Source organism: Austrofundulus limnaeus, unplaced genomic scaffold (assembly GCF_001266775.1).
Source record: "Austrofundulus limnaeus strain Quisiro unplaced genomic scaffold, Austrofundulus_limnaeus-1.0 Scaffold796, whole genome shotgun sequence".
In the NCBI taxonomy this organism is placed as follows: domain Eukaryota; kingdom Metazoa; phylum Chordata; class Actinopteri; order Cyprinodontiformes; family Rivulidae; genus Austrofundulus; species Austrofundulus limnaeus.
Window position 1 is genome coordinate 73,905 of NW_013953198.1, and position 15,196 is coordinate 89,100.

General features: G+C 39.9%; 1 protein-coding gene across 2 annotated transcripts in view; it reads left to right on the forward strand.

The window, feature by feature from the left end:
* LOC106532581 (calsyntenin-2) overlaps positions 1-15,196 on the forward strand; it is a 119,477-nt gene that overhangs the window by 66,736 nt on the left and 37,545 nt on the right. For both annotated transcript variants that reach the window (XM_014028678.1, XM_014028679.1), the window contains exon 10: positions 6,564-6,729. In XM_014028678.1, the coding sequence (XP_013884132.1) occupies positions 6,564-6,729 (166 nt within the window). The remainder of the gene's footprint in view (positions 1-6,563; positions 6,730-15,196) is intronic.

Consider the following 15,196-nt stretch of genomic DNA (forward strand, 5'->3'; position numbering starts at 1 on the left):
AGAGATGTAACTATCTGCGATACTGTGGTCACTCTCCATGTAGCATCAATTATGCTAATGCTAGCTGCCTGTCACGTCACGTTCTCTTGTCCTGGCCACACCTCCGCTCTCTAACCCCCCCACTTCCCCACCCACACCCCCTCCCCTACCCACTTTGATGCATTTTTCAAATTTCGCCTTGCGGCGGAGTTATCTTTTCACAGGGGGGTAAGATACACTTAAAATTACACTGATTGTCCTTCATTTTACAGGCATATGGACATATAAAATAATCTCAAGGATTAAAAAAAACAACTCAGCTTCAAATTTACTTTGTGTCTCAGAGGCTGTAGGTCGTAAAATTAAAAACAATAAATAAAGTTAAATAACCATCTGTCAAGTCGTTCTGCCTCTAGAAATAAGTTCCCCACCTGTCCCTGCCCTCCTTTCCCTGCAGCAGCTGTTATCTCCGCCCCACGTTCTGTTTACCCCCACCCACCCCCTTTCACATGTTAATAATACATTTTTTGTGAAAATTACAGATTTTTGAGGCTTAAATTCAGGTAAAAGTCTGAAGAGGTTGACATGTATGTGCAAGGCCTGAAATACAGTTTTTCAAGCCATGTAGATAGATCATGCTTAAAAGAAATAAAATCAGCCTCTGAAAGATATGCATATCCAGCTTTCTGGTAGCAAACACAGAACTCCAAAAGGCTACATTGAAAACTTTGCCCATAAATTTTGAGTTACCAGCTGGTCTCCAACAGCTGGAGCCCAATGAGATACAACCTTTATTTTTATTCTACATCAAAATATATAATTTGCATTCTGGTAGTAGCTCATACTGTATGTTTGTGTGAAAGTGTGTAAATTAACTGATCTAGTCATAGATTTTTTTTTTGTTTTGTTTTGTTTTTTGGATGGGTGGCAATGTTTTTTTTTTTGTTACTTTTTAAAAAGACATACAAATATTATTACAGGATTCAATGACATACAGGAGCAGAGTTGTACAGTAACTAAGTACAAGTACTTTGTTACTGTACTTGAGTAGAATTTTTGGGTATCTGTACTTTACTTGAGTAATTATTTTTCAGCCTACTTTTTACTTCTACTTCTTACTTTTCCACACAATTATCTGTACTTTCTACTCCTTACAATTTTTAAAAAGACAAGAAGTAGAAATTTGTTACTTTTATTTCATTTTTGCTTGTTTTCATTCCAGCTTATTGTAAAAAATAAATACTATCCATAAAAATTGTGCCTCCTAGATGGAGTGAATTTAATTGTGGCTGAATGAGAAGTAAATTGTCAAGGAACCTGGCTGTGCCAACCATTACAAGGTTTGAAAACAGGCCAGCAGAGCCCCCCTTTGACCCCCAACAGAGAGGAGGACGCAACAGAAAGAGAGGCCATAAGAGAGACTGGGATACAGGGATAATGGGCCTGAGAGAAGAGAAACTCAGGAAGAAGAAAGTGAAGGAGTAATGAGTAATAAGTATTAATTTTGCTTGATTTCAATGCTGGCAAATAAATAACAAGTGTGATAATTATACGCTTATTGCAACGTGTGATTTAACTAGTGTACTGTGATAGTTAATGTGTTTTAATGTAAGATGGTGATTTAATAGAAGTGCTGTTGTATGTCTTAAAATGAAGAAGGGTGTGTGTGCTACATTTGGACGGTAAAAAGGACAAACAGTACTTCTGCAAAACAGAACACATGATGGACAAAGAACAATAATAGAAAAAGGAGAAGTGGGGTTTTGACTGGAAAGTCCCAGAGGGGCCCTGTGGTAGAAGCAAGTCGGTTTACCTCACCATGGAAAGCCCTTGAGAGTCCTATTACAGGAATCAGCAAAATTACTTCACCCTGGAAAGTACACAAAAAGTCCAGTGGTGGAAAACCCCAGCCTATCACAAGATGACTGAAAGGGGGGTAAGATAGCCCAAAAACAGTATAAAAAGGAGCAGTTTCAGCAGTAAGTTGTCTTCTGGCCCCGTCTGGAGAAGAGGCAGCAAAGGCAAGGACAGCCTAAAAAGAAGACCACCAGATCCAAGAGACATCTCAGCTGGGGACAGGCTGCCACACCACTCTCCAGAAATCTACTGGCCAAAGACCAGATTAAACAACCCAGCTTTGAGAAGTTCTCTCTGGCAACAGTCTGCTGCTTTTCATGGAGGTAAAAACAACTCTACTCCAACTGTCCTGCTGTCCAAATTAACGGAAAATGCCACACAGCTTAATCACAAGGTTAGGTCAGCGTCTTAGATCTTTTTATTTTTACCACCATCAGTTATTGTTCAATATTTTCAATCTGTATAATCAAATGTGGCTTTTCTTGCAAATTTCTATTAAACTGCTTACAGCATCATAAAGACAATTCCATGACTGGACATTGGTTTTTAAAGTTTTTCTCTGATTACGAGTGTGTTGTTACTTCAAAGCAACAAGGTATTAACATATTAAGGAGTGTGTTTACTTTGAAGCCAAGAGGTAATGATAAGAGGTCATAACTTAATAATAAGTTCACTTTTATTGGTTATTAGCCTGGGGAGATAGGATAACTCCCTTTAACAGTTCCCTTGAGACCTGCTGTCCAGGTCACTGAATATTATCTCGGTCATTGTAAGAAGTGCAGATCCTAAGAGGGAGTGACTGCCATTAACGGTGGTGACCGGCTGCTGGAGGCGTCCTGAGCTACTGCGCTGATCCAGGGGCCGGGGTTCACGAAGGGAGCGACCACCGGAGGGAAGGCAGCTAGAGGCCGAGCTAAAGGCTCCCGCCCCTGTCTCCTGGAGGAGACAAGCCTGACTCGGCCACACAGGTCACCCCAGGTGGCTGTAAGTCTGGTCCATCGCCTCCAAACCAAGAAGGAGACATTGTTTCTTTTCCAAGACCCATCGGTGTCCTGGTGGGTAAACTGGGGGAGGAGCCACACAGGAAAACAATATATAAAGTGTGTAAATATATATAGAAGTTTATATAAAATTCTGATACCATATTAGTTTGTACACAAACAAACCATATCACACTCCAGCAGGACAAAATCATTGAAATAAAAGGACTTTAATTAAGAAGTATTTGTATTTCATGAATTATATTAATGCATTTGGCCACAGCTCTCAGATAGATTTTCATTTTAGGGAAAAGGTTTGGGCAGCCTTGATATATGTACGTATATAAACTGAAACAGACCAGTGCATCTTAAATTTAACATAAATTAAGTATTTTAATATTGTCATTTCTGCATTGTTTTGTAAGGTCACCTCCTAATAAATGTCATTATGGAAAATTTAACTGCTCATTTTCAATCAATACTTTTACTTTTAATACTTGTACAAAAAATATCAGATACTTTAAGACTTTTACTCAAGTAATATTCCTACAGGACACTTTAACTTTCACCAAAGTAATTATTTGGTAAGATACTTGTACTTTTACTCAAGTATTACTTTATCCAACACTGCTTAGGAGTCAAAGTAAGGAGGTTTTTGAGTTAATACAATTTGTCCTTCCAAGATTACATTTGACACAATTTTCAAAATGAAGTCTTATTTCGGCTCAATTTAAAGGTCAAAAAATGTCAGTCAACAGCTGCTTGTTTTCCCAGATCATAGCTTGAAGTGAGGCTCAACAAAGGCATAACTTTTTATTTAAAAGTGATAAAGGTACGTAATACAGACATGTGTAGATGAGTATATCATTCACTTATTAAAACTGAAAAACACAAAGCTTGTTTGTTTTTGGTAACATTTTTCACGTGTTTTTTTTTCTTCTGATTCTCAGTATCTTCTCTTCCTCAGTTTCTACACTTTATATCAAAATATTCTTGTGAAAAATGCCACTTAATATGAAGAAATGACAGATGAGGTGTTGATTGTTTGCATTATGCTTTCTTTTTTGTACACTAATTTACTACACGAGACAGTCTATAGGAGTGATCAATCTCAATGAATAAAGCAACAATCATGTTCTCTGACTACAGACAAGGCATGTGTGGACTCATACAGTGCTGATGGCAATTTACTAAAAAAAAGACAAGTATAATAAACATGTCAATACTCCTGACATTATTCACAAACAGCTGTTGAAGCAGTGTATATTATTTTAATTGGAACAACTGGTTTTAGTGTTATACTGTGTTTACTGACACTAAAACTTGTAAAGGGGAATGTGGGCACGTTAGGTTTGATTATGAACCAACTCACATGCCCATTTATGGAAAAAAAATCTATGAAAAGAATAAAAACTCTTTGTAGTTGTTAGGTTTTGACAATGAACTGTTGGGTAGAATACAGGGTGAGTGAAACGGCACAGGACACTTTATGAGTCAAAAGAATCAGGACACCCCTTTAATTTCAGAAAGAAAAGGAAAAATTACATATCTGAATACCCCAATAAGTAATGGGCTAGTCGGCCAGTTTTGTAAGCTATGTCCAGAACATGGCTGCCATGTTTAATTAAAGTAGAAGCTGCCATATTGGATGACAATAACAATCGTCCTGGAACCGGAAGGTTGCCGGTTCGATCTCCCGTAAAACTGTCTCAGTTGTTGTGTCCTGGGCAAGACACTTCTCCCCTAATGCCTCTGATGTGTGTCCCATCAATGAATGAATGTGACTGGCACTGATTAGTCTCCATAGATGAAAGTTAATGTTAGCTTTGTAGAGACCTAATAGAGTGCTGTGTGAATGGGTAAATGAGGGCACAGATTGTAGTATAAAGCACTTTGAGGGTCCTGGATGGATAGAAAAGCGCTATATAAGTACAGTCCATTTACCATTTAAGGACCCAACTCACCACCAGCATGCACTATTCACACCTCTACCATCAGCCAGAAGGTACAGAAATGTGAAATGCAGGACCTCCAGATTTAAGAGCTCCTTTTTTCCCATCAGACTCTTAAATATTGAATGTTGTCTGTTGCACATTTGCATGTTTCTGATTTTCCCTCTTGAACATTATACCTATTGGTGCTCTCGGTTTATTTGCCCTGACAATTGTTGTGGACAGCAAACTAAGAATTTCATTGCTAGGGAAACATGTTTCCAGCTGTGCATATGCAATAAACACTTTGAATGCTTGAATCATTGAATGAAAGATAAATTATACAATAGGAGTATCAGGGTGAGTCAAACGGCACAGGACACTTTATGAATCAAAAGACTCAGGACACCCCTTTAATTTCATAAAGAAAAGGAAAAATGACATATCTGAATATCCCAACAAGTAATGGGCGAGTTGGCCAGTTTTGTAAGCTATGTCCAGATGTTGTTGGTTTCCCAGTATGCACCTCATTCATCAGTTATTAATCCATAGTGTCTTAGTTTTTTTTTTTCCTTACTTGGTGTTGGGGTGGGGGTGGGGGGGTTCTCTATACTTTTAGTGTGTCAGTGGATTGTAGCCAGAATTAAAGTACAGCAAAGGAAGCAGGAAGAGATAAATGAAAGAAATGCAAAGGTGAAGTTTTGATACTTCCTGCTACAGTAACCTTTTAGCTAATGAATGGTTTGGAGACTCCTCTTGCTGGTACTGGCATTTATGGAGTTCAGGGGACAGACTTTAAATGTATTGACATTTTTTCTTTATTTAGCCTTAACTGGAAGGCCGAGTTCCACTCGTAGCAGAGCCCTGTTGTTTTATCATACAGGGAGATAAAAGTATACATTTGGCCATTATTACAGAACACAAAGGGATCAGTTTCTGTGGATACATAAAAGCTTTTTCTCTTCTCTTTTTTTTTTTGCTTCATCCTTTCATCAAAATGATATTTTAAGATTTTATAATATTTAATCTAGGTTGCAAAGTGAAAAAAAAACTTTTAAACCCCACCTTGTGTTTTAATGAAGACAGCCAAAACTCAACTTTTCAAATGATAATGTCATAACCCAACTCTTAATCTAACTAATGGCTCGAGGATTTCCTCTTCTTCCTGTTGTGTTTACACTTTACCAGCAATGTGTAAGCTTTGTGCGCATGTTCCACACCTTGTTTCCTGTTTTTGTTGGATTTTCATGGCAGAATCACAGCACAATAAACAGGCCTGACGTTGTTAAAACGATGATTTTGGCTGTTTTCTATGTTTTTGTGTGAAGGAAGATGGTGCCATGATTACAAAAATATTTTTAGAAATAATAAATAAAAAGTTTGTTTTGGAAAAAAACTGTTTCCATGTGGATAAGGCCAAATTTCAACTAAGAAAACCAAAGTGGGTGTGGTTTTCTGATTATGCACAACACTTCTTGAATAAGAAAATAGAAGGGTGGACAGGCAGTCAATGGTTATGGCACATAAGGAAAGATTTTGCTCAAATAACATTTATAGAGTATACTAATAGCAAAACTTCTTGTATATTGAAAGACACAAAGCGCCCATTTAAATTATTCATAAAATTGTACTGTTGTTTTTTCACAATAAACGGTCTGTTGGTGTTGATAAAGCATCATTAGCAATTTAGAATTTTTCAAAACTATAAAGCGCAGATAAACGCTTTGCCTAAAAGCTTCAGCAGTGATGTGTTCTTCAAAAAGTACATTTAATTCTCTTGTGTGTTTACTGTGTGTGTATGTGTGGTTGCTTGTAGGTGGGGAAGTCACGAAACCACGGTTCACTCAGTACTTTCGGGGAAGCCTATCTGGACTGACCATCCGACCAGGCAAGATTGAGAGTCAGAAAGTCATTTCCTGTCTGCAGGCCTGCAAAGAAGGGCTGGACATTAACTCCCTTGAGAGCCTAGATAAGAGTATACACACACACACACACACACACACACACACACACACACACACACACACACACACACACACATGATAGCAAAGAGTTATTCAAAAGTGTTATCTCATTTATAATACTGTTAAATTTGTTTCAAGACACAGAACAAGTGTTTGCAGGTAGATTTTAAAACCTGAGTTCTGAGTCTATATATTTTTAACAGGGCTTTAACACTGACCTTCAAAACACTGTTTAATATACATAAACATTAAGACCACCAATTAGTATTTGGCTGTTTTAACATAGAAGTATTCAGATTTTTTAGAGGGTGAGGTCACTGCAGTTCAAAATAAAAACTGTCTTGATATATTGTTTATTTCAGGGTAAAACATTTTTCAGTATCCTCCTCCATGGGACACAGTTGATCATTGAATAACTAGTTGATTATTACCCAAAAAAAAGATAGAAAGGGTTGTTGTTGCTTTTCTACAGTTATAACCCAGATCTGAACCCATTCAACCTTTTTGAAAGATTTTAGAGCACTTTGTTTATTTTACTATTGAATTTACAGTAGACAAAGATCTGCTCTCTACATGCTGAATACAAGATTGACTAGACTAGATTTTTGGTCTGTAGGGTTGCTTTTCTCATTGTTTTTCATGCATTTTTTCTCCTTCCAATAAAATATGTTGTTTTTGTCTCTTTTTCAGCTCAGTTAAAATTAAACCTTTGTGTAACATTCATTTCTTGAGGCCATAGATTGTTAGGTTTTTGGAAGTCTGCAAATTTTCAAAATACTTCACTTTTCCTGGAGTGAGAGCAACACAGACAGATAGGAAAAGTATGTGCTACCATAGGTCCCACTTTAGTCAGCACCTTCCACCACAATTATCAAACCAGCAAATTAGAGAGTGTCTGCTTGAAAAATGGTGTTCCATCCCTCCGCTGGAGTTTAACAGACCTAAAGAATCAATTCTGAAGAGAGGTAGTGTTTCACTGAGGCCAAAAACACTAAATCGGTGGTTCTGTTTCCTCCTGACTATACCCACTGTCATTAGTGATCATCTTATAAGGACTCAACTCTAAATATTCTGATTTTAGCCTTTTCAAAAGGTTCCTGATTTGTCTCAGGCAATCCAGTTTGTGAGGAGATCTCACATTACCTGTTCTTTATGCACATAAGCAGGAAGGCTCCCACACACACAGTCAGATTTAGTGGACAGTACGCAGGACACAATTCTCTTCTTTAACCCCAGCTGATAAGGGCTGATAGCTGCCCTGCTTGCTGGAGGTTTCCTTCTGTCACTTCCTTACTGCCCTGTGTGTGCTCTGGATGGAGTGGCTATTGTTTGAAAATTTTGATGCAATCTGATGATTTCCCTTAGACAATTTTAAGCTAATTGGCACTTTGTGATGTACTGAATGTTATAATATAATGTAGATTAAATTGACTGAAATTGAATTGAAACCAGCTTTTGTTTTGGACTAAATTGCATTTACATACAGTGATTTGACAAGACATTTGCTAAGAATAAGTGCTGTAAATGGTAAATGGACTGTACTTATATTGTGCATTTCTATCCATGCAGGACACTCAAAGTGCTTTACACTACAATCTGTGTCCTCATTTACCCATTCAAACAGCACTCTATTAGGTCTCTACAAAGCTAACATGTACAATCATCTGTGGAGACTACTCTGTGCCAATCACATTCATACACTGATGGGATACACATCAGAGCCATTGGGGGTGAAGTGTCTTGCCCAAAGACACAACCACTGAGGCATCTGGATGGGGGATTGAGCCGGCGACCTACCAGTTCCAGGATGACTCCCCTAACCACTCTGCCACAGCCGCCCTGCTATAAAAATGCTAATTAAACAAAATGAATTTGTAATGTGTATATAAAATCCAGAATACATTTAAGTTTTATTTGAGACAGTTTAGTGTCCATATTCTGAAGCATTTGAATTGTATTTGTTTTGGATTTATGCTAAATAAGTACTTGTAAAAGAAGCAAAAGAAAAGTGGTTTTGCAAAGCCCAGTGTGCAAATGGGAGTTTGCTCAACCAGTCTACATTTGTTTTGTGGACTAGGAGAAGGTGTTAGACCGTGTTTTATTTTGTTCAGATTTATTCAGCACATCAGCTATGCATGCAAGACTGTCTCCTATTTTCTCCAAACATAATTTAGAAACATTTTAAAATGCTTTCTTGTTTCTTCAGAGCAGCATCTGACACTACTTGTGTGCATGGGAGACGGCGGGGGACTGGCATGTCAGATGGTCCGAGCTTTGGTGCTGTGTCTTATTGCTCTTCTTCTAAATAAACGAAAATTATTTAACACAGTTGTTTCCCCATTTCTTAAATGTAACATAAATTAGAAATATTTGACCAAAGAAGAACAAGAGCAGGATTGGAGAGAGAGGAATGTGGTTTAGATCTTTTATTTCTGTGACTATGTGACCCATGGGAGACATTGCATTAACAACAGTCGTCATTTCATTCCTTGGCTTTAGCAGGTCCTTTAATTCCACAGCTGACACTGCTAAAATGACAGATTTCCTATTCTGGATCTGTGCTGACAATCAATCAATCAATCAATCAATCAATCAATCAATCAATAAATAATCATTTCATTCACTGCAGTTCTTCATGATATAAGGCATGTTACTATCAGTCAGCAATCACTTGAAACAGAACTAACCATGTTGGCTTGAAGTCTTGGCTAAAACAGATGGTGGCAAAACCACGTAAACGTCCTTGCATATACGTGATCCCAAGCTGCATTCTGACTTGGTCTATGCGAGCTGTGTCATTGGGCCTCATGCAAGAACATGTTCGTATTCTTATCCTAAATTTCTCTTACTTTTGTTCGTACAAAGGGTTCGTACGAACATGTCACGTCAGATTCAACAAACACTTCTATCTTCAGGAAACGTGCGTAAATGAGCTGCGTAATTTACACCTTTTCTATCCAGCTGCTCGTGCACGCGAGAGGAGATTAGCATAATTACCACCCCAAAAACACCATATAAGGCTATGCCTCAGATACAAGGAAGTGTTCATTCATTCATGAAAATTACAGCGAAAACTGAAAAAATAAAAACTTTACACGTTCAGAGATTGAAGTCCGTCTGTCAGAGATCAAGAAAAGAAAATCTGACATGTTTAGCAGCTCAGCTGTGGGATAAAAAGAGCTGCTAAAAGTATAAACAACTGTGTTAAATCATTTTCATTTATTCAGAAGCCGCAGCGCTGCGCACCGTGCACCCCCCCTCCCCCCCCCCGCGCGCTGCGGTGGTCTCAGATGCGGGTTTGAAATAAGCATTTTAAAATGTTTTCAAAATAAGTCTGGCACTTTGGAGAAAATCAAGGACTCACTGGAGGGGTTATGTATCCCCTCTGGTCTGGGAACGTCTCGGAGTCCCCCAGGACGAGCTGGAAAGTGTCGCTGCGGAGCGCGCGGGGTCTTTCTCCTGCTGCGCCCCCGCACCCAATAGCGGATAAGCCGGCTGGACGGACAATTTATAGTTAGTCTAAATTATTACATTTAAAATTATCTCTAATTCAAGCAGAATAACTTATTGTCAACATAATTATGGAGTGTGATTTATTTTMAACTCAAAATATCTTCAAACTAATGAAATATAAAGTTATTAATGAAGAAAACCCGTCTGGATAACAGCAGACTGACTGCTCGTAAAATATACGACAGGTCTGGACCACTTGTAAATTTTGTTCGTATCTGAAAAAAATCGTAGAATACGAAAACTGGTGAATGCCACAAATTCTCCTAAATCACTCGTACGCACAATTTAAGAACAAATCTGTGCGTACGAACGGTTCTTGCATGAGGCCCATTGTGAGCAAATAAAGCAAGGTTAGGGTGCAGGAAATCATCTCTGGGATGGTGAAAAAAATAAAGGATTATCTTCACGCTGAAGGAGAATTTCCAAATTTTCTACGATCCAACCACAACATAATATCATGCAGGATATGGAGAGTGCTGTGGGCTTATCAGTCACTGTCAAGAGATCTTAATATACTAACCCGTCTTGCAGAGAGGAACAACATAGTCCTGTCTCTATACACGTCACTTTAAGTTTTACATGTTAAAGTTAAAACTCATTTTAATGTTTGCAATGTTTTGACAAAAAATTAATTAGTTTGCAGTGATTTGTTATAATTTTAAATGTGCATTATTGTAGCCATTTGGTTACAGTGTTTAGATCAATGGTGCACAAAGCTGTAGGAACATGTTTAACTTGGGGGTGGGGTTGCTTTTATCATGATGTGAGTCTGTACAGTATATTCAATGAAATGCTCACTGACAGTGCATCTTGGCATATATTGGCCCGGGATTAATAAAGTATTCTGATTGATTACCTCAGTATAGACATTAAAACTATGCTGTGAATGTTGGTCACACTAAATCTGTGATTAAATTGATATATACTTATAGTATTTTTATATTCCGTTTTTGTATGTCTGGAAAATAAACCATTATTTATGTGCAAAAGTCCACAGCTATTTACTGGGTCATTTGAAAATGCACAGATTTGTAATAAAAAGTCTTCTAATAGTTTGATTAAAAACCTCAATTTGGTATGTTCTATGTTAAAGACACAAATTAGAGAGTGATCATTGTGATTTTTATGAAGTCTCAGAAAGCCTTGATGCCATTTAGAGTGAGTTTGCTCTTTTTCATAACACTGGAGTGTGAGCAGTAGAGATCACCCGATGAAAAGATTAGCCACTGGACCAGAGGCTTCCTCTGGCATATCTATGAAGCAGGCCTACTTTAAACATGTACCTCTGTGTCTTGCACATCTCCAGTGAGCGGAAGATGCCAGGCGGTTGCCGTTTTAATGACTGCTGGCTCACCGTTGCGAGAGTCGGTGCTCTCGGGCAATGCAAAAGGTGGGAGGGAAGTTTAAATTTAAGCTAACTTACAACTTTGTAGATAAAACTTTGATTGTTTGAAGAATGGATCGAGCTAAAGTTTTATGTTATCTAATGTAATTTTGAAATGTGCAACAACAAAACAATTTTTATTGAAAACGCTAGAAAAGGTGGTTAGCTAATTTTTTAATTTGTGGCTTGGCAATTTTCCATCATGAGCGCTATGCCTATGAAGTATTTTTGGGCTCCTTCTGCCTGTATGTCCATGTCATGTTAATACTATGACTTCCAGAATTTTATTCAGTTGCATATTTTAGATTGCTGATAGGCTCTCTTTACATGGAGAACTCTGTGTGTGCAGTGGTTCTAAAGCTCAAAGGAATGGCTATGGTAAGTAGGGATGGATAAAGAATCCAAATGAGTGGGGGCCTCGTAAGTGGACCCATTGCTTTCCCCAAAAAGACACCAGTCTTATTCAAACCTTTGTATCCCTTGGATGAAGGTGAAGAAAATTTTATAAATGATTAACTGAATGTTAGATGAAGTTTTGTATTTTATACTTCCTGATCATTTCAGCCTTTAAGGTTAAAACAGACAAAAGCCTGAATTTTACCTGAAACTCTCAGACTGAAGAAGTCTCTTGGAGAAGAGATGAAATGTTTCATTAGAGAAGAACCCGTCCAGAAGACCTATACAATTTTTTTTCTTTTTGTTAAAACAGACAAGAGTTGGTCTGTCTTATCAATGTGTTCTTTCTGTAGTCCAAACAAAAATGGGTTACATTCTGATGTGTGATGTAAAAGTTACCACCTTCAAGGGGTGTAACCAGGAAGAGACTCAAGAGTTTAAAAAGGCTGAATTATTATGATATAAAAAGAACTTCTTAGTGTTTTGCAGAGTCTCTGCTTAGATCCAGCCTGGACAGACTGGGCTGTTTTGTCTGGGCTTTCAGATATGGCCTAAGGCCTCACTGAGGCCTGACTGCTGTAATGCTGTATGAACCTGATTGGAGTCAGAGACAAAAAAAGAATTGAGAAGAAATCCAGTGGATTCCTGCTTTATTCTGACATTTTTGAACAGCGCATCATTTCTACAAAGGACACAAGGTTAAAAACATTCATTGTTCTGAGCTTCTTGGGATCCATGAAGGGGTCCCCAACAATTATTTTTCTTTGACTACTTGATGCAAGCAGTGGCCTAAGTAGTGGAAAGAGGTCTCTAATTTAATGCCACAGGCATCACACAGACCATTCTCATGGAGTCCATCTCCATTTTCTGGCAGTTGAGCAGATTTTGCCCAGTTAGGACTCCAACCAGTGTACTTAAGAGTTTTCCTTGTCAGGGAGATGAGAGCTTTCCCAAACCTACGACTTGGGCCGTTTATCAGTTCCCATACCTGTCTACAGTCCATCAGCTCCCTCCAGCAGATTGAGTGCTGACATCTAATCCTGGCCTGTAGGGCAATCCTACAGACTGTTGTTGAGATACTTACAATAGACTCCGGTGCTTTGAAGTGGGCCTGAATGCTAGCTTTTGCAAGATAGTCAACTCTCTCATTACCATTAATGCCAATATGCACTAGCGGAACAAATCAGCTGGGCCGGGGGTGGGGCAAATGACCGGGCCCTTTATATGCCTAATAATAAAGCTCATGATGACATCATGTTATACAACATGCATATACTGTACTCCTGCAATAGCAGGGCTTACAGCACCACAGAGCGACTATGTTATTTTGAAGTCCATAAAACAGACATGAAGTAGGCCTATAACAAACCAAGAACCAAAAATCATTCAGCTATAAAACACAAATTCAAAACAGTTCAGCACCACGGAGAGTGGTCGGGTCATTTTGACACCAGCTTTATCTATTTCAAAGACAATGGCACAGCGGCCCACATGTTCACAAACACAATTTCACAAAGAAATAGCTACTCATCACTACTAAAGGACAGACGACAAGCCTTGCGGTCCAAGAAATCGTCGTGATGCTCTTTGATCTCTTATTCTGGGCAACATGTGTACTCTCAGTCTCTCCTGTTCCGTGTCCTACTCAAGTGCAGCTTATCAGGTTGTACAGACTGTCTGTAATTTTGTCCTTATTTTGCTGGTATACTGAAGTTAACAGACCAATCTCTCCCAAATATTTTTAAGTTTTATGGAGTTTATAAAAACGTAGTTTCAAACATGTTTAACATTTCAGAGCCTCCTCATTTCTTCCGGCTCTGCCCCGGGGCTCTGCCCTGCACAGACAGGTGCTAAAACCTGTGGCTGACAGTCCACCTGTCCCTGCGCGTGTGATACGGACTTTTTTATTTTATTTTTTGCTAAAATTATGGATTTTTCGGGTGGTCGCTGAGACAAAAACCCGGGCATGGGAGGAGTTTGGAGAGGCCATGGAGAAAGACTTCCGCACGGCTTTGAGGCGATTCTGGTCCACCATCCGGCATCTCAGGAGGGGGAAGCAGTGCAGCACCAACAATGTTTACAGTGGGGATGGTGTGCTGCTGACCTCAACTCGGGACGTTGTAGGCCGGTGGGCGGAATACTTCGAAGACCTCCTCAATCCCACCAACATGCCTTCTGTTGAGGAAGCTGAGCCTGGGGACTTTGGGTTGGGCTCTCTGATCTCTGGGGACAAGGTCGCCGAGGTGGTTAAAAAGCTCCTCGGTGGCAGGGCCCCGGGGGTGKATGAGATCCGCCCGGAGTTCCTTAATGCTCTAGACATTGTAGGGTTGTGTTGGCTCATGCGACTCTGCAATATCGCATGGACATCGGGGGCAGTCCCCCTGGATTGGCAGACTGGGGTGGTGGTCCCCCTGTTTAAAAAGGGGGACTGGAGGGTGTGCTCCAATTACAGGGGGGTCACACTCTTAAGACTCCCTGGTAAGGTCTATTTGGGGGACCTGGAGAGGAGGGTCCGTCGGATAGTCGAACCTCGGATTCAGGAGGAGCAGTGCGGTTTTCGTCCTGGGCGTGGAACACTGGACCAGCTCTACACCCTCAGCRGGGTCCTGGAGGGTGCATGGGAGTTCGCCCAATTGGTCTACATGGGTATTATGGATTTGGAGAAGGCGTTCGACCGTGTCCCAAGGAAGGCGTTGTGGGCGTTCTCCGGGAGTATGGGGTACCGGGCCCTTTGATATGGGCTGTCAGGTCCTTGTACGACCGGTGTCAGAGTCTGGTCCGCATTGCCGGCAGTAAGTCAGGCTCGTTTCCCGTGAGAGTTGGACTCCGCCAAGGCTGCCCTTTGTCACTGATTCTGACCATTACTTTCATGGACAGAATTTCTAGGCGCAGCCGAGGTGTTGAGGGGATCCATTTTGGTGGCTTTAGGATCGCATCTCTGCTTTTTGCGGATGATGTGGTCCTGTTGGCTTCATCGGAACGTGATCTGCAGCTCTCGTTGGAGCAGTTCGCAGCCGAGTGCGAAGCGGCTGGGATAAGGCTCAGCGCCTCCAAATCCGAGGCCATAGTCTTGAGCCGGAAAAGGGTAGAGTGCAATCTCCGGGTCAGGTGGTCGCCCTGTCTCAACTGGAGGAGTTTAAGTATCTGGGGATCTTGTTCATGAATGGGGAAAGAAGAGAGCAGGAGATCGAC